The following is a 19,647-nucleotide window of genomic DNA, read 5'->3' as shown; positions in this document are numbered from 1 at the left end:
ACCAGGGGGAAAAGGAGAATCAGGCCCCTCCTAGTCCATTCCTCTCCACAGCACCATTTGGTGCTGGGTGAATAAATCGGGTGCGACTCTCAGTTACTCAAAGAGCCCTTTACGCTGCTCTGGCGAGGTGGAAGTGTGCTTCTCCCTCCCAGGGCCTTACTCGGCCCCTTACCTGGTCTCTGAGCACCGCACACTCGCCGGGGTGGCCCTGCTGGTCCGCTCCCACTCTCCATGGCATTGGAAGCGCCCCCGCCGTACCTGCCCCCTTGGTGTCAATACTCGCTGGTTCCCGGCCGCCTCTGGCACCAGGAGAGGGCGGCTGGGCTCTTTACTCGGCCCCAGGACACAGCAGAGGAAGGAAAAGGGGGGGCGGCCGGGGCAGGGATCCGAGGAGGGGCTGAACCCTGGCTCGGGGCCAGGGGGACAGGAGCCTTCGCGGCGGGCCGCAGCGCAGGCAGGCGGCTAGACCAGGAGAGAGCGGCGGTGCTGCGGCGGTCCCGGGAGCCGCGTCCGAGCGCCCGGCTGCCGGGCAGGGGGCACCCGGCGCGGGGGACTCCGCTCTGGGCCTCCCCGGCCGCCGGAGCAGCGGCGGGAGAGCCCCCCCCCCCCGCCCCTTGCCGGCTGGGTCCCGCATGGCCCGGCTGTGAGCCGGGGCCGGAGCCGGGCCGGGGCGATGCTGCGCCTGCTGGAAGCCGAGCTGCTCCTGGCTTCCCTGCTGCCCGCGATGCTGCCGCCGCTCGCCGCGGAGCGGGAGAGGTGAGGCGGGCGGGGGGGTCCCCGAACCGGCGCGGCCGGGAGCTGGGCACAGGCAGAGGCAAGCGCTGGGCTCCCTCCCGCTGGGGCGGCGGGGCGGCTCGGGGGTGCCGGGGAGAGCAAGGCCCTGGCACGATCCCCAGAGCGGCCCCCCCCCCCCCCCCGCCAGCTCCCGGGCCCCCTCCGCCAGCTCCCGGGCTGGGCCCGCAGCCAGCCCCGGTGCCCGGAGCGGGAGCGGCGCCGTGGCGAGGCCCCGCTGTTCGCTGGCGCAGGTATCTCTGCTGCGCCTCGTCCCAAGAGGCGCTGAACTCCTGGGGCGTCCCCGCAGCTCCCCCGGGCTGGGCTGGCTCGGCTCGGCTTTTCCCCCCTGCACCGGGGCGGGCTTAGTTCTCATGAGAATAAACGGCCAAAGTGTCGCTCCGACAGCTCTGCCGGTGCCCCTCCCTGCTCCCCTGCGGTGCCAGGCCGGGACCGTATGCCGCGCTGTCACTATATGTCAGTCCGGGGGGGGTTGTTTGAAAGGTTCAGTTCGTGCTGCTCTGCAAATAGCCCTGCAGACCGCAGTCCTCGCTGATTGTCTCCAGGGCAGGCACAGCGTGGGCCCTGGGAGTGCGAACTTCCCCACTCCTCCAGCGGGGAGGCAAGCTATTGTGCTGGCCAACAAGGGGCTGCCAATTAGCGCTAATAGCATTCGGCAGTTGTGCCCGAGCAGCTGGACCCATTTCACACAGGCCCCTGAGCAGCCCGCAGCTGGTAAATGACTTTCAGGGCTAGCAACCTGGGCCAGGTTTGAACTAATGATCTGGCAGCCGAGGGATCCATGTCCTATCCCCATGCAGCTCATTCTGGCCCGACAGCGTCAGCGTCACACGGTGCCCATGGGTGTGCTCGCTTTTTAACGTGGACAAGTGGAGACTGGGATAAACTGAACCCAACAGGGCTAAGGGCTGTACAGACGTGTCTGAAGACATCCCTTGCCCCAAAGCATTTATAATCCGAAGCTACTGTAGACTCCAGGGGCTGGATTACCCCCTGTCTTTGCCCATCACATGGAGGAAGAATCACAGGGCCCTGTGGTTCTTGCCCCCCGAAAGGTGGGCTTGGAACCGGCTTTGCACACAAACACCTTTCTTTAGCCCTTCAAGTTGAGCATTTGTAATTGAGGTCGGTGACCTGAGTTCCAGCCTGATTTAAGAAGGACTGACTCTATTGACTCCACTGACATTGCATCCACTTACATCAGGTCCGAATTCGACCCTGTGGGAATTCTGAGTAAGGACGTCAGGTTTTGGCACTGAGTCTCTTCTCACGCAGGTGTAAATCAGGCATAACTCCTTTACAGTCAGTGGGACCACACCAGGGTCAGACTAAGGATAAGAGAGAGGTCTCAGACCAGGCCTATCTGTTTTGTTAACATTTTCGGTGCTGCAGAATAAGAGGGAGAAAGATCCCTCTCATCTACGAGTCAGACAGACAGACAGCCCGTCTGAACAGAATGATTTTGAACGAAGGACATAAGCACAAAAGTATTTGCTGAGGGCCAGGTCTTCTGCTGGTGTAAATGGACACAATAGCTCTGTCGCCTTCAGCGGCTCCATGCCAACGTACACCAGCGGCGGCTCTGACCTTAAAATCCTCTCCTGTGAGTCTCTGGAGCCGCCTGGTAAATTGTTTTTTCCTGGTGTTGCACAATGGGCTAACTGGAAGCAGTGACACAGCTCTGTCTGCCTGTCCAAAAAAAAACAAAAAACCTGCAAGAGATGTTTCAGACATGCCCTGTTGTGGTGATGGGGCCAGCGCTGCCAAATCTCCTACCCCCAGCGGCACGACAATTTCCTCTCCACCCCATGACACAGGAACGCTCAGCCTTCCCCAGCTCACAAACTATTGCACGGCATCATGAGCCTGTGTGGTTTCTCAGGCCACTGTTAAACCCACCCTCCCCCCCTTGCGGGGTTGTTACTGCTGCAGCTGGCTCAGACAGTTACTGAGGAGCCCAGCCAGAGGGCTTAACAGTTGCCTGGAAGGGGGAATTTAGTGACTTTCAGAATTAAAGGAGAAAATTGGTTGGGTGGGGTTTAGAGAGAGTTTCAGGGAGGTTTCTGTGAGCTGTGGAGGAAGCAGCACATCAACGGAGCCATGCCAGGGATGACTTTGGCCCCGTGTGGCATTGCCAACTCTCGCAATATCTGATGTTTTGTTTAAGGCCCTAGTTCCCCGAGTCACGTGATTAGATGAGACTCAGCTTTCCTTTTAAATAAAGTAAGATTCTAGCAGAGAAAAGCTTGGAACCATGACCTGAGGGCACCCTCCAGGCTGAGAAAGGCAGAAGGCAGATACAAAGTGCCCCAAATGTATTACTTAAAAACACCAAACAAACCTCATGATATTAAAGCCTCTTTTATGAATCTGGGGGGATTGACTCCAGATTGTTGAACATTTGGGGCTCACAGCACTGGCCGGGTGTCTGCTGCACACACAGATGCACACACTCACAAAGACACGCACATCCACTCTCAGCTTGTTCCGCCTCCTGGTCCCAGATACACACATGAACCCATACTGAAACTCAGGAGCGTTCAAAGTCAAAGACAAATTGCCTTTCCGGACATGCACAATCCATTCACTCGGGAGTCAACGGTTCCCCATGCCCTGGGGCTAGGTTTTATTAACAGAAAAACTAACACCACAGTAACATAAAGACCAGCTACCCCTTCCCCCCCAGGCTTGGCAACTCCATGTGTTTGTGCCTCCAGAACAACAGCCATTTGCTGCTCCAGGCTTCGTGCTGGCCATTAGCAGGCAATCACTTTGATTGTTCATTAGCCAATGCAACAGTTTGACTAACTAAAAGACATTCCAGGGCACTTGCCTGTGACGTGGTTGGTTTGGAGGGAAAGTTAATTCTGACAAATACAATCTTAAGGGCTTCCTGTGACTCCACACCCGAGACCATGTGCTTTTGGAGCTCAGGTGGGCCGGGATGAGGTGGCTTTACGAACCCAGGCAGCCTGCGATCTGGTCTTCACGGAACAAACTAGTCTTAAATTCCTCCTTCATCCTTCCTGCAGTGAATCTTGTCCTGAGAATAAAGTCCTGACAGTGGAATATTCTTGCACAGGAGCAGGTGGGACCCCAGCCACATGCTTACGGTAAGTCATGACCCTGTTTGGAAGCTGAGAGCAGGAAAAGGGGGTGTAAATCGGCCCCCAAGGATTTTCAAACTGGGGGGCATCTAGAAGGCTTTGTTCTTTCCTACAATGAGGATGAACAAACAGGACACAGCTCTCAGGACAGACTGACTGTGACAGAGTGTAATCAAATGGTTAGAGCAGGAGGAGCAGGAGTCAGGACTCCTGGGTTCTATTTCTGTTTCTTCTGCTCTCTCACCATGGACTCTGTCTGCCTCGGTCCCCATAACTGTACAATGGGGATAATAACTACAGCAAAAGGGGTCTGACCTTGCATTTCTTGCACACTCACAACTCCCAGGCAGATCCTCTGCTGGTGTAAATCAGCATGGCTCCCAGGACTCCAGCAGAGCTACGCTGATCGTCATCAGTTGAGAGTCTGGCCCACTGACTATGGAGAGTTTGAATGTGTGAGGAATGCAGGATCTGGCCTGAATGAGATAATATTTGTAAAGGGCTTTGAGACTAACAGATAAAAGATCCCATAAACACTCACAGTATTACTTTCCTTACCCGGAGCTTCGCCAGTTAAACCTTCTTGGGCATGAGTCCATCTCTTTCCCAGCCTGGGCTTTCTGCACTGAGGTGCCGTGTGTGATATATCATCCTATCGAGATCCTTAGCCCTGCACCAGAAACAGGTGGTCTGAAGTGTCAGAACCCAAACCGTGTATCTTTTCAAGACAGCCCATCTGAACACCAGATGTGGCCAGTTTCCCTCTGATGGGCTTCATGATTTGAGAACTTCAATAACTCAGCCATAGGTCAGGGGTCTATTACACGAGTGGGTGGGTGAGGTTCTGTTGGCTGCGTTGTGCAGGAGGTCAGACTAGATCATAGTGGTCCTTTCTGACCTTAGAGTCTATGAGTATATGAACCAAAAATGGTACGAGGAGAGCAGCCTCCAGTCATTGCAAAGGCATTTTTTAATGCAGACCCTCCAGCATTTTTTGCTTTGAATGCATTTGGAAAGGTCCAGGAGAAAATCCCATGCACTGGCTCAGAAGGAACAATTGTGGTGCAGGTATCCAGTAAGTGACTTGATGTCATCCTTAACTTTGGCTGACGCTGGAGCCAGAGGCTGGAGCAAGGTAAAGGCAGAGAAGACAAGTGAACTCACTGCTTGTAAAGTGCTTGAGGGCTGAAGCTGTTCTATAGCTACTAAAGAGGTAGTGTGGTCCAGTGGCTAACGCACGGATTTAGGAGAGCTGAGTTCTAATCCTGCTGTGGCCCTATATCTGCTGTGTGACCTTGTTCCCTCACACCCTTTGTCCGTCATGTCTATTGGGGTGGTAGATTCTTTGTGTCTCAGTGCCTAATGCAATAGGACCCTCATCTCAGTTACAAATCATCATCAACGTAAGGAATTCTAGATGACAATCTCACACCATGTAAATGATAGAACCAGGCCCAACTCCTACAGTCCTTCTTTCAGGCTAAATTCCCACTGATGTCGATTGCAGCAGCAGGGGCTCAGCACCTCTGAGTTTGGCCTCAGCGTTCAGCTAAGACTACTGCTGAGTCACCCCTTTGTTACTCCACTTTCATGGGTGTGTCTCCCTTGATTTCAGCAGAGCGGCACCGGTCTAAAGCTGGCACGATGCAGTGAGGATTCTGGTCCTGCCTGCTTCCGTAATGTCTCCCAATCAGCTTCTGTCCCACGTAACTGCTTTGGGGTGGATGTTTGTTAGTCTCTCATTCATTCTGCTTTGACTGGCCCACATGTTACATTTTCAAACAAGCCCCTCTGTGTTTTCTCCCAGGCTGCCCATCCCGTGCGGGGGGGGCTCCCCTTAAACATCAGCAAAGCTACCTCATCCTCCTTCCAGTCCCTCCTCACAGCTCTCCTTTGCCACAGTGTCTACAAGAAACCTGACAATAATTAGGCTGCTTGTGTGCAGAGACCACGGCCCGTCCTGTGGGCCGACAGTATCTCCCCGTTTCCTTGTGCTCGCCTTCTATCTGTATCTATCAGCTGTCTCTTGTCTTGTACTTAGATTGGCAGCACTTTTGGGCAGGGACTGTCATTTTGTTCTGGGTCTGCACAGTGCGGCCCTGGCCATGAATAGGCCTCCTAAGTGGTACGATGCAATAAATAATAATGTGACTCTCTCTTTCGCCCAGGAGGAAGTGCTGCGAGGGCTATAGGTTTGTGATGGGCCAGTGCATCCATGAAAGTAAGTAGGCGCTCTCCCATTCTGCATCATTCTCTGCCTACTTATTCTCCTCTGGCCCTAATGCAACTGGTCCTGCCAGCCAGCCACCTGGCTGAGTGGATCGCCTAGTCAGGCAAGAGCCAGGGTGATACTATCCTCTGGTAAGACAGTGGGAGACTCTGATGCATGATTTGGACAGGCTTCTCCACTGCCTGCTCCAAGAGGGGAAGCTCTTGAGCTGTTGGCTCGTGACGGGGTGCTCCTTGCGTCGCGTGTTGGCAGTGATGCAGCGCTCTGCTTTCACACGTCACTCCTTCAGCGCCCAGCACGTGGTCTTTCCGCAGGCAAGGCTTTGTCTCTGTATTACGCTCTACGATGGAGGGGGAAGGGGCCACCCGTTTCATTTTGGAGATGGGTCCAGGTCGCAGAGTCCTGATCCGGCTCTTCCCCAGAGTTCAGGGAGGTTTGGAACTGGGGTTCGCTCCAGGCTCATGCTCGAATCTCTGTAGGATGTGGAACCATCTTGCTTCTCAGCAGAGTCCAGGGCATTACAAGCTGGAGCCTGTGCTCTTGCTAGACACCGGGGGTGCTGCTAGCCAGAGGGTGGTTTGGGTCCTTTGTGTGAGGGTGCAGCTCTGAAGCAGTTGGGTTGAGGGGCTTGGGAGAGGAACTGGGTCACTTTCCATTTAAGGCTGGGGGGCGGGTTTGGCCGCTAGGAGAGGGAGCTGGTGGAAGGGAGATTGGGTCGAGGATGCTGGTTACTGGGGCATGCCCAATCCTGAATTACTTACACATGCAGAGGACACACGGGGCCGCATCCTCCACTGGTGTAAATCGGCATCTCTCCAAGGAAGTCAGAGCCGTGCTGATTTACATCAGCTGAAGATTTGGCCCGGGGGAAGGCGCTGGGATGTGGAGGGTCACTCTTCACTGCAGGGCTGCGCTGGTTCCGGTCCAACCTGCCGTGCTTGATGCCCAGCGTGAGGCGCAGGGGAGGGGCATTTAACCGGGCAGCCAAAGACGCCGTCTGCCCCTCTTTGCAGGCACGGACGCGTGCGCCCACTTCCCGTGCGAGCAGCAGTGCACGGATAACTTCGGTCGCGTCCTGTGCACGTGCTTCCCCGGCTATCGATTCGACAGAGAGCGCCACAAGAACCACCTGCACCCGTACTGCCTGGGTGAGTGCCCCCAAGAATACCCGCCCTTAGCCGGGGGGCGGGGAGGGAGACGGTCTGTCTCCGGAATAGCTCCTGTGTGTTAAATGGAAACGCTGCATTTTTCAGCAGCCTGGGTCAGTTGGAGGGCTCCATTGGAGGAAAGGCAGCTCCAGGTAACAGTCAACCATGAGCCCCAGTGTACAATGGAGGAGACCCATCTCTTAGGGTCGCCATTCCCAAGGGATGTGTGTGTCTCTCTCTCTCCCCCGCCCTGGCCTGTGGGATGATGTCAATCTCCTTTCTGCTGTACCTGTTGCCCTGGTGAGGCCTCTGTGGCATCTGGCGCGCCCCTCCCTGACGTTTCGCTCTGTTCCACCCCAGACATCGATGAGTGTGTGGAAAGCGGAGGTGCCGTCTGTGACCAGCTCTGTACGAACACCCCGGGCAGCTACCGGTGCCATTGCCAGCGTGGCTATTACCTGGCATCCAATGGGACAACCTGCCTGAAATCCAGCAACGGTGAGTCCGCGGACCAGGAGAGGGATCGTGGCCTAGCACGGGCCAACCTGGGGGACCTCATCAGCTCTGGCTCAAGCAGATGTAGCTGCATGGACCCCAGGCTGAAGGTGGTTGCAGGTCTGTCCTGCCCCGTTCCTGCTGCCATCTGACACGGGTCCCTCATTCTCTTCCAGGCACCACAGCGGGCAAGTCAGAGACCCCGCTGGGCATCCCGGCCTGCTCTGTCACCTGCGAGGAGTTCACCAGCATGAAACAGAGCATCTCCCAGCTGAGACACAAGGTGGGACAATGGCGCAGCGGGAGGCCTTGGAGCATCTCCTGGTGGTGCTCAGACAGCTGTCTGCGGCGCACCTGCAGAAGCAGCCCGATAGGGAATCCTGGAACCGCTGCGCCATCACCAAATCACACCCAGGCGGAGCTGGAAAGAAAGAAGAAGTGCTCGCCCCGCTTACACAGCCCGCACGGGCGTGCTCAGTCAGTCAAGTTAGAGCAGGAGTGGAAAAGGATCTGAGGGCCACGCTCAGACTGTGCTAAGTGGGTGCAAGCCCATGGGAGTCAGTCTGGTGGCACCCACTCATATCTGTGCTGAATACGGCCCGTGGGCTACTTTTAAAGGATGTGCCGGGGATGTTGCCTCTCTCTGGCCTCTCCTATTAGGGGAGGGGCATGCAGGGGGCGGAACCATCTCTCCAGCCATTCCCATTAGGGGACAGGCATGTAGGGGGCGGAACCATCTCTCCAGCCACCCCCATTAGGGGAGGGGCATGCAGGGGGCGGGACTGTCTCTCCAGCCACTCCCATTAGGGGATGGGCATGCAGGGGGCGGGACTGTCTCTCTAGCCACTCCCATTAGGGGATGGGCATGCAGGGGGCGGGACCATTTCTCCAGAGGTCCTCCCTCTCTTGGTTAATAGGTCCAGCTGCATGTGCTTTGCAGCATGTTCCCATTCCCTCCTAAACCTGCTAGGCACAGGCCATGGAGCCAGGGGGGCCACCCAGGCCACAGCCCGACTCCTTTTTGGCCAGACCGAACCTGAGTGGTACTGTGACCCTGTGCACCATGCTGCAACGCCGCACTCAGATTTGGGGGTGGAGGGGGATGTAGGTGCTCACAGGCCAGGGGGCCGAGGAGGGACACATCTATACCCCCCACTTTAAATGGTGCTCCCTGGCCCCTGCCACTGGGCGTCACTCTCATGCGATTGCCTGGTGCATGAGGCTGCAGAAGTGCTTGCCAGTCCTTCCTTACAGTCTTGTCTGGGCTTCCTTTCCTTCCCCTCCCCAGCTGCTGCTCCCCGGCATGGATAACGAAAGTGGGAAGCCACTGATGAGGATTAACCGAAAACCAGTAGGCCCCTCACACAGTCCTCCCCCGGGCCCTCCGGGTCCCCCAGGTACATCTCGAGGTGCTGGAAATTGACTGGGTGGAGTGGGGGGGTGGGAGACCCTGTATGCCTGGGAGGATCTGACCCAGCCTGGGTTTTCCTTCTCTAGACCAAATGAGAATCCTGTTTGCACAAACCTGGCTAGGGGAGGGGTAACGCCTACGTGTGGGTGAGCAATGGATAGTCTGCGTCCCACGGCACCTCTGGCAAGAGCTGGGCTGGGGGTTACCCTCGTGTCTTGGCTAATTTCTCAAGCCTGGATCCCCCACTGCGCTGGAAATACCAGACTACATTAACTCTCTGGGCTTGCTGTGGGATGATACACTTCCCCTGCGGCTAAAGCCACGGCTTGCCCCTTTCCTGGGGAGACTGAGCAGGGCCTAGGGCAGCATGGATGGTGCAGCAGGAAGACACTGACCTTAATGCTCCAGAGAGGGCAGTGGAGAGCCTTGCATAGATAATCCTGGGGGGATAATTCTGCCCCCTACCGATCGGAGTGGTACATCCCGCTCCCCTAAATTCATCCTGGGGGTGAGGATATTCTTTACCCCCTTCCTAAAAATGGCAGCGTCACTGAGGCAGGATGACGGCTACGTTCCACCCCAGAGGGGGCTGCATTTCAGCAGTAAGCGATCCCCTCCCAATGGCATTCTGTGATTCCTTTGGCACATTTCAGGGTGGAAGGTCGCTTAGTTAGGCTTTGCCTCCACGGCCGGCGCTGCAGCTGCGCAGACGCTTCCTACAGCAACAGGAGGGGTTTTCCCATTGGCAGAGGTAATCCACCTCTCCGAGAGGCGATGACTAGCTAGTGTCTACACCGGTCAGCTTAACTAGGTTGCTCAGGGGTGTGGATTTTTCACATCCCTGGGTGCCGTAGCTGGGTTGATCTACATTTTAAGTGTGCACCAGGCCTTCGCTGCCACCTGTCGACATGGCAGCAACTTTAGGGGGCCTCTCTTTTTCCCCTCTGCACTGCCCATTTGGCAGGTAACCTAGTAGTGCTGGTGGCCGAGGGCGGTGGGGGTTAGACACATCTCTCTGAGCAAGCACTGGGCAAACCAGCCCAGCCAGCCTCAAACCTGCACCCTTCACTTATCAGCCTCCTGGTCCTGGTTCACACCCTTGGGAGAGCAGCAGGCTTGGCATTCTCCGTGTTGGCCTCACAGCTCTAGGGCATCCCAGGGGAAGAGAGGGGGTGGGGGGCTGAAATCCAGTTCGGATACTAACCAGAGATGGACCCACAACAAAGAATTCTGATCAGGATCTAGAATACAAATGCCTCCCCCATTTGGGAGTGGCTGGATCTGGGGTTTGGGCTAGGCCTGCTGTGAAGACTTGAGCCAAACCCTCTGGCCAGGAGTTCTGGGCCAGGGCCATCTCTGATATTAAGGCTCTTGGTGACTGTTTTTTTAAGGCCTCATTCAGAAACCAAACACCCTTTTCTGTGTTAAGGTGATCCGGGCGCAACAGGGGAGAAAGGGAGTCCAGGGGCAATGGGACCTCCAGGGCCGCCGGGAGTCCCAGGGCCTCGGGGGGATGTTGGGCCAATGGGACCGTATCCTGACTTGGCGCACGTCAAAATCGGACGAAGGGGACCAGTGGTGAGTCGCTACAGCCCCGTTCACTGTGTCGTGCATCCTGGTCCCACCCTCAAAGTGCGGAGGGCAGCCTCCTATCGCCATCAGTCAATGGATCCTTTCCCTGCCCAGATCTGGTGGATGGGCCCCTCCCAGACAAACAATCCAACCCTGCCTCATCTGGGTCCATGACTTCCCCCTCTCCTGCAGAGACCCACTGCCACCAGCACGTCCTATCCCTTCAGGAGACCCACAGCCAGCAGCATTTCCCCTGTCTCCAGATCCGCCTGCTGGATCTCCAGCCACCAGTGTCCTTCCCCTGTTCAAGCCTCAGAGGTGGCTTCCCACCTCTCAGTTAGCAGGCATACACCCTCAGCCCCTGCTCCAGTGCCACCCGTGCTCTCTACCCTCCGCATGCACTTGCTGCAGACCCAGAGTTGCAATGGTCTTGTTTGCTCCTGCGCTGAGCTCTCTGCTTGTGCTTCTCCTAGGGCGCTCCTGGGGCACCAGGAAGAAACGGCCAGAAGGTACCACGGCTTCCATTATTATCTGCATTGCCTGCTCCACGGTGCTAGGTGCTGTACACACAGTGAGACACCTACACCTCATGGTTCCTGCTACAAAGAGTCTCTCCCATGGCTCTGATTCCCAGTTCTGTGTCTGAATCCCCAGTGAGAGGACCCTAATTCCTTTAGTGGCCGACAGCCAGGGAGATAGCAGAGAAAACGAGTCTGATTCCCCAGGGCCTTGCCTCTCTGGTCATTATCTACACCAGGGCAAACCAATTCTGATCCATCTACATCAGGAAAATTAGGACCCAGGATTCTCTGCTGGGGTCACTCACCAATGGTATCAAACATGCACTTTTCTAACTGGTCCATTCCAGTCTCAAAACCAGCTGTAGGTGCCATGACACATGGGAGGCAAGTGCCTGCCCCATTCTAGCCGCAGCCCCCTGTTTGGAAGCAAAGCTTTCTGCATGAGCGCAAGAGGCGTTGTGGCCCAAATTGCAACCTGAATGTCTTGTCCACCTGCTGTTGCTCGTGTGGAACGGGTGAGGCGCTCCCTCCCAGAAGTGGCTGCCTTTCAGTGGTAGGGGAGTGATCCCGGTGTACGTAGACTTTGTTAAAGCCCTTTGGGAACCTTCAGGATGCAAGGGGCAACAGGAAGATGCAGCTGTGATTGTGGGATTTGACTGAGATGGCTTTCTGCATTTGAGGTGTGGCAGCACCCAGCTCTGAGCTGCCCCTTTGTGGCCCCGTCAGACGCTACTCCCCCTCTCGCAGACAGTCCATGTCTTGCAGGAGGCAGTGCAATGGGTGTCAGCCCTCCAGCTAAGGCAGGCTGAAGTCTCACCCTTCTTGGGTACAGAAGCCCAAAAGCACAAGAAAGCTACGAACTCACAACAGGACCCCCTGCGTCCTCAAACAGCCACGCCTTCAGTCAGGCGCCCTGGATTCACGCACCCCATCCACCGGAAGAGTCAGCCAGGCTGTCGCCACCTCCTCACTGCAGCCAGGCTGATCTCACCAAGAGAGCAGCAAAACTCTGGTCTTCTTCCAGCCCAGCCATGAGCTCAGCTGGGCCTTCCCCTCTTCACACCTGACAGCTGCTGCAGGGGTAGCAGGGTGAGGCTCATTAATCCCCTCCTGGCCGGAGGGGGTCCCTGCCCACCCCATCACAGAGGTCATGTTATTTTCAGTGAGCCTGAAAATATCCTTCTTCCAGGCTGGTGTTTGTGGTGAATTCTAGCCAGCAGCACAGCTTGTTTTGAGTACAAATAGCCGGCCAAAGTCTCAGTTGGGGGAAATAGGCCTGGCACAGGTCAATGCACAGGCGCTAGGCACTCTGACAGCAGTTATATAGCAAAGGACAGAATATCCCCCAGCAGCAGAATCTGGGAACACAGCCCGTAGATGAGAAATCTCACAGCAGCTTTATCCCCACCTGACAGACCCTGCCCTCAGCACCCCTGTCCCATAGATGGTTTTGAAAATGATTTAAATCTCATCCCCCGCTCTGAAACAAAACGTATTTGGTGCTAGGCCGTGCCCTGACCTTGGCTTTCTGTTTTAGGGTGAACGAGGACATCCTGGGCCCCGAGGGCCACCGGTAAGAATGGCAAAACAATTAGCAGCACTGAGTATCAGACAAGGGTCAGAAACCTCATCCTGGGCCCCCAGTCCCCACTGCCTTGCTTCTTGGGCAAGTGAGTGGAGAATCAGGCCCCAGGGGTCTGAGAAAATATGTAAGGTTAGTCTGATGCTGGGTGCGTCTCACAAGGATGCGCGCAACATACATATATTCCCCCACACACATACCCAGCCTGAGATTCATCTATCATATTTTAGTGGGCGTTGAGCTCCGACAATGTGCTTTGCTCTGGACAAGACACAAAGACATTCCCTGCCCCAGTTGCTTACAATCCAGTGGGAGAAGATGGGTCACAGCGGGAAGCCTAGAGGAAGGAATCATTTGTACACATAGATGGTCATATCCCCCTCTGGTGTAAACGGACGTAGCTTTGTTGACTTTAATGGCTAACAGAGATCTCTGTGACCGGGGAACTTTCTGTTCACAAATACCAAGGACGGGGCCACAGAATCTGACCAACTTGAGCTCACCCGTGTGCATTGTGGTGATGGCACAATATTACCCCATTGGAGTCTGTTCTCAGCAAATCTGTCCTGCGGTGGGGTGGCAGGATGTACCTGGCAGCACCCAGCCACGCAGAGTCCTGCATTCCTGGCTCCACGCACTGGGGAAATGGGGAATGCCAGCCACTTCTACACGCAACCAGCCCTTTATCACCCCTCTAGTCCTGTCCCTGCACGCAGCCTCTGTCAGGCTGGCATTGTTCAGCTGTGACATGGCGCCATTTCTATTGCCCTGAGTCAGGGCCTGGTGCATGTGGAAACGAAACTCCGGACATCTTTATGTTGGGCCGGGACAGGAACCCAGTCGGGCCTGGCTAGTCCGGTCTGAGCCCCTGGGGCAGAGATCTGCACTCACAGCAAGCCTCTCTTTTCTCTCCCCCCAGGGCCCACCGGGCTCCTTTGATTTCCTCCTCCTGATGATGGCCGACATCAGGAATGACATCACTGAACTACAAGAGAAGGTATTTGGCCGGCACCGGAGGATGGAGTTGGAGATGCCATCTGCCCACAGCAGGGACTCTGAAGTGCCCGAATGGGGATCCGGCCAGGAAGAGCTGCTGGGGGGGGTGTAGCCCCAGACACTCAGCCACATGACCAGGTGGCAGACAGCCACTCCCCTGCCACCAGCCTCAGGAGTCGCCCACACTCCAGAGACATCCCTTGGACACAGGCGACTCCAGGGATGTTCCATGTTTGCTAGGCATTGCAGCGTATTGGCCGAAGGGGTCCTGCCCTGAGCAGACAGTCTATTTATTATGAATGTTACATGGTTTTGGGTTGGTTTTTTTTTAACAATAGAAAGACTGGAAAAGGTGTATTTTTAATAAAGATGCTTTTCTATCTCCTTGAAGGAGATGGACATTCTCCAGATGCAGGGAGGAAGCCCTGGATTGGCTTCTCAGCAGCTCAGCCTGTGCCCACAGTTTATAGCCAGGTGAATGTAGGGAGAATGTCAGCAGAGCTTTCGGATAGGAAAGCAACTGGCTTGCAATATTAAAGTATTTAATTTAATCTGACGATCGGCTTCTTCAAACTGTGTGATTCTAGGGCTGCTGCCTGGAAGAACTGGAGGTGGGGGAAGGACTGACAGCTCCCAAGTGTTCCTGTCACTGAGGAAAATTGTCTCTTTGGGCTCTGCCCATCTAATCCTAACAGATGAGCTGGGAGGAAGGAGTAAAACACAGGGGACCTGATTCTCTCCTCCCTCCAGTTTTCCATGAGGGTCACTCTGTTGATTTCAATGAGGTTACTTCCGATTTTACGCTAGTGTGAGTGGAGAATCAGGTGTGGAGCGTCTCAGATCCCTGCTGATGTGTCTGAGGGAGAATTCTTTACTGACTTCAGATCTGACCCTTTGTTTAACCTTGCTCAAGAAAGCTCATGGTAATAGCTGCTCTGTGTGGCTCTTTGTCTGTGTCTAGTGATGGCAGAACCTCTTGGAGAGGGTGAAGAGGCTGCGACAGCTGTGGTTAAGAGAGGCTTTTAGTTCAGACAACAGAAGTTTATGGTCTCAGAGCCTCACTGCCAATGATCCGCATGGTAGAAAGAGACACAAAACGCTGAGCGATTAGTGAAAGATCACTGCACATACAGGGCACTGGGGAAGAGACGGTGTCACTCTTGTACCTGGGCTTTCTTCCTAAGGAACTGTGAATACAGGTTACTTCCCTTAATCCTATGGGCCAAATGCAGACGTGAATCTACGCTGGAATCATTTTTGCATCCCTCATTTTGCAAATTATTTGAATATGGACTTGCATGCCCTAACCCCCACCTCTGATTTTGCCTTCTCTCCTGCCCCAGAGACACAGGCACGTGAACAAGTTCATTCTCTCGCTCGCGCAACCCAATTGTCCTGATTCCCAGTGTGGTCTATCCACTAGGCTACACTGCCTCCCAGGGGGATTTCATCCACTAGTGTACAGTAGCTGCACTGATGCAACCAGCAGCACATGAACCAGGAGACGCTTCCTTCGTGCTCTCTACTAAACTCCAGCCAACGGGTCGCAGTCTAAGTGTTACTAAAACCACAAGCTGACTCGCGGCCTAGGAGAGTGAATTGGGGCCTTTGAGAGAACGCCATATCCCAAACGCTCCACTAGGTGGCAGCTGGTGTTTTGATCCCCGGATTGTGAGCACAGACGCACAGGAGATGTGAACAAGATTGTGATTTACGCACAAGTGGCGCTCTTGCCACACTGTGCTGGCTCACACAGAGCAAGGCTGTGCACCGAGGAGTCCGTCCCACACTTGTGTACACACAGGAGTCTAGGCTCTCACACAAACACACTGCAGGTTTAGGAGAGATGGAGCCTGCCTGGAGATGTGTCCTGCTCAGGATCTGTTATGCCGCAAACAGCTCAGTAGAGACGCTAGTGATCATAGTTGGCCAGAGAGGTGTGTGGCGGGGGATGCGGCAGAAGCCCAACTCATACTATGGCTACAGGGTTATTCTCAATAGCACCTAGAGGGCCCAAATGAAATCAGGGCTCCATGGCGCTAGGTGCTGTACACTCATAGCAGACAGTGCCCTCAAGAGCTTATCAGCGGCATGGAAATGCTAGATGACGATCGGGAGGGGAAACTAAGGGGAAGGGGTGACTTTCCAAATGTCACACAGCAGAGCTGGGACTGCAACCCAGTTCTCCTGTTTCCTAATGTGGTCTCCTACCCACTAGGCTACACAGCCTCCCCGTGGGATTTCATCCACCCATGTACTGTAGCTGCACTAATGCAGTGCAGTGACACTACAGGAGGGGGTAGCATTGGGACAGCTGTGCTGGTGGAGTTACACTGGGGGCTAAAAATCCTACTGTAGACCCGGTCTTAGGGCACAGATTGAACATCCTAGAACGTTACAAATAAATGCATTGAATAGTTTAGGAGTTTTAAGTTGTGGGCCAGAGCCTCAGATGATGTAAACTGCAGACACTGGAGCTCTGCTGGTTTTTGCAGCTGAACCTATGGCCTTATCCATCCAAGGCTTAAACGATCCATCTGAATTTCTTTCCCCGTTTATCTATCTTCGATACTCTGATGGCCCCGCATTACTGTAGTATTGACCACTTCACAATCTAATGTATTCATCTTCACAACACCCCTGTGAGGCTGGACACAGCTATCATCCCTTTTGTACAGATGGGAAACTGAGGCACAGCTAGGCTAAGGATAGGTCTTCACTGCAGTGTTAACTCAGGCTCTTATGCTGGTGTTCCTCCATCCCTCCTCGGGTCCACACACAAACCCCTCTCACTTGAGTATGGTGCGGCTTTCAAGCCAGGTTAGCTGGCTCTGCCGGGGGTGCAGTCTGGAGCCTAGGGGCTGCTTTCACTGGGGCTGGTAACCCATGCACTATGCCACAAGGACGCACACTAACCCCCTTGGAAGCAGACAGTCCTCCAGTGCCTTCCCACAATTCCCCCCAAGTTCTCCCACAATTCACTGGGAAAGAATCAGAGCAGATCAGTTCAGTGCAGTGCTAAGAACCATGGGACGTGCCCCCGACAGGCCTAGCAACCGGCAGATTAGCAGCACCAGTGTGGACACCGTAACGTGGGCAGGCCTTTGCAGTGGCTGCCACAGCTGGGCTAGGCTAACCCAGGTGGTCCAACCTGGGTGCCAATCACTTGGACTTACTCTGCAATTAAGACAGACCTAAGTGACTTGCCCAAGGCCACAGAGGAAGCACTAAAACTAGGCAGGGCACTAAAGCTAGGTCTTCCAAGGCCCAGGGTAGGGCCCTAGTCACTAGGCCATCTTCCTCCCCCTAAGCTTCTTAGAAATGATGAAGGTGGCGTCAAAATAGATTTTTGGCCTTCTTTACCTTACAGACGGCGTGTAGAACCAGGCACTCCGGGCTGATGAGAGTGAATGCTCGTGTTTAGGCTCAGCAGGCTTGTTTTAAAAGTGATAAAGCACAACATGATTTCAGTTATGCATCACTGCAGCCTCCACTGGCAGTAGGTGAGCGAAAATGTGTGTGTCAGATTTCAACCTCTAGAACGGGACAGACCCTGCTTCCACGGGTGACGACTATTACACTATGGTCATTGATGCGAATGGGAGCAGGTGCCTGGCCAGGGGCACTTGGTGAAGATCCGCAAAAGAGGCGTTCCCCTCCTGTGCCTCTCAAAGTGTGCAGGGGCCTTCCATCTGAAGACAGTCAAAGCACATTCCAGTCCTTCTCTGAGCCACCCCACCCCATGCATTGAAGGCACTTTTGCCCCTATTTTACAGATGGAGAAGTGGAGGCAGAGAGAGGCTAAGGGACTTGCCTAAGGCCACACAGCAAATCAGAAGCAGAGCAGAGCAGAGCATTCTTGCTTCCCAAGTCTCTGTTCAGTCCATGAGACCCTCCCAGTTCTACAAGGAGCTGGTGGAGATCTCTACACTTGTGTCTTGTGAGCAGAGGGAGATTGGAGTCGAAAGAAAGAAGGCTAGTTCCCAATACCACTTCCTGTCCAATATCACTGGGCCCTAATGTGCCGTCTGCACAGGGGGACCAGATAACAAGTGTGAAAAAAATCGAGATGGGGCTGGGCAGGAAGAGGCATCTATATAAGAAAAAGCCCCAAATATCAGGACTGTCCCTATAAATCTGGACATCTGGTCACCCTGAGTCTGCAAGGAATGGGAGGGGGACATGTTATTGGTAGTGGAGCCAAAAGGAGGCACCAAAACATGCCATCTGGCTCCAGCCCGCCATGCTGAATCCGAGCCAGCCCTTCCTTTTCACCACAAACTGTTGGGGCGGCTGGATTACGGCCTGGGCAGGGTATTTCTGGGTGCCTCTCCCTCTGGCCCCCCTCTTCCCCCCCAAGTGTGGGGGGGGAAAGCATCACATGTGAAGGGCGTGCAACAATGCTCCCTGGGAGACAGAAGGCAGAGCCCAGGACAAGGGGGGGCAAAGGCAGCTTTTCCCGACCCCTTTGCACCACGTGGTCTGCGGCTGCTGCGGAGGCAGCTCTGGGGACAAGCTGGAGGAGCCTCGAGGGCTCTTTGTACTTCCAGCCGCGTCCCCCCAGCTGCCTATGAGGGGTGGAGAATAGCCCAGAATCGCTATAGAGTCAAGCACTATGGCTGCAGCCCCGCCCATCTCTGCCATGCCTTCGCCACTGGGCATGGGGGGAGCTTAGAGCCAGTCACATTATCTCTGCACCCGTGGGATCCTCCTCCAGGCCGAGGCTCATTTATGGCCCACCTACACTGCCGGAGTGGTGGGCCATGATGTCTCTCTCCCCCCGTTTCTCTCTCACCCCCAGCCCTCCCGCTTTCCCCGAGGCTGTGACCTGACTGTCCTGGCAGTGTCCCTGTTAGATGCCCTCCCTCCCAGAGACATTCACCTGGCCCTGGAGCAAGGGGACCCTGCCAGCAACTGCTCCAGTGTCATTTACAGCCGTGCAGGGGGACATGAAGGGACAGCTGTGCCGAGCGATCGAGGGGCAAGTCAGGTTTGAGGCTGCTGCGGCGAGTCTGCTGCTCTCCTCAGGCAAATCTTTGCGTGCAGGAGGAAGCTCTTATCTTTCTATCTACCTGTCTTTCCTTCTTAACCTCAGGACAAACTCCATCCTCACGCTCTCTCTGATTAACATGGCACTTCATTGTACCTCTAATTACTCGATGCATCCAATCAAAGTGCCGCCTACTCTCCAGAGGGCAAAAGGAAGATCACACGCAATAGGGTGCTGGCTTTGGACCACGAAGAAATGTTAATTATTACTAGACACATGCAAAGAAACAACCCAGCCACCAGATGCACGAGAGGAGCTCAGTGGAACAATGGAGCTGAAATCAGCAAATGGCACCTTTTGTGACATCGGCTGTATCCCAGCTACATGCATCAGAGGCAGCAAAACCCAGCAGGAAGAATGTCTCACTGCAAGAAACTAGAGTCCCAAAATTTGTATCTGGCTCCAGATTTCAAACCCTCCAAAGTTCCGGGACACTAGGATGTGGGGTTTTGATCTGTCTCATAAATACAAATAGGAGCCAATCATAACGTTTGGATCTCGATTCAGGTTTAGATTCCTGTTCCCCTCCTCCCCCACACAGTCACAATGAACCAGATCCTTGGGTGGTGTAAACTGGTGTAGCGCCATTGACTTCAACCCTGATTTATACAAGTTGAGGCTCTGGCCCAAAATTGGAGTGTTGAGAACCAGGTCTCTGATTCAAGCCCCTCTCACTCCAAGCCGGTGGGGAAAGACAGATATATCCAGCATCCTGGAAACACCAGAGCACCTCTTTATTTGAA

At 54.8% G+C, this 19,647-nt stretch overlaps 1 protein-coding gene across 1 annotated transcript; it reads left to right on the top strand.

The window, feature by feature from the left end:
* The first annotated feature begins 320 nt into the window (after window positions 1-320).
* LOC137144422 (collagen and calcium-binding EGF domain-containing protein 1-like) lies at window positions 321-14,966 on the top strand. The gene is made up of 11 exons (XM_067534729.1): window positions 321-756; window positions 3,825-3,905; window positions 6,068-6,120; window positions 7,143-7,277; window positions 7,638-7,775; window positions 7,949-8,055; window positions 9,061-9,169; window positions 10,613-10,761; window positions 11,229-11,264; window positions 12,814-12,849; window positions 13,778-14,966. Exons 1-11 carry the CDS (start codon window positions 674-676, stop codon window positions 13,964-13,966), a joined length of 1,116 nt encoding a protein of 371 aa, XP_067390830.1. The 5' UTR covers window positions 321-673; the 3' UTR covers window positions 13,967-14,966.
* Window positions 14,967-19,647: the final 4,681 nt, after the last annotated feature.

Source organism: Emydura macquarii, unplaced genomic scaffold (assembly GCF_026122565.2).
Source record: "Emydura macquarii macquarii isolate MOO-44397 ecotype Brisbane River unplaced genomic scaffold, CSIRO-AGI_Emac_v2 contig_3451, whole genome shotgun sequence".
NCBI lineage: Eukaryota > Metazoa > Chordata > Testudines > Chelidae > Emydura > Emydura macquarii.
Note: the sequence above shows the minus strand (reverse complement) of the source record. Positions and strands in the feature narration are given on the sequence as shown.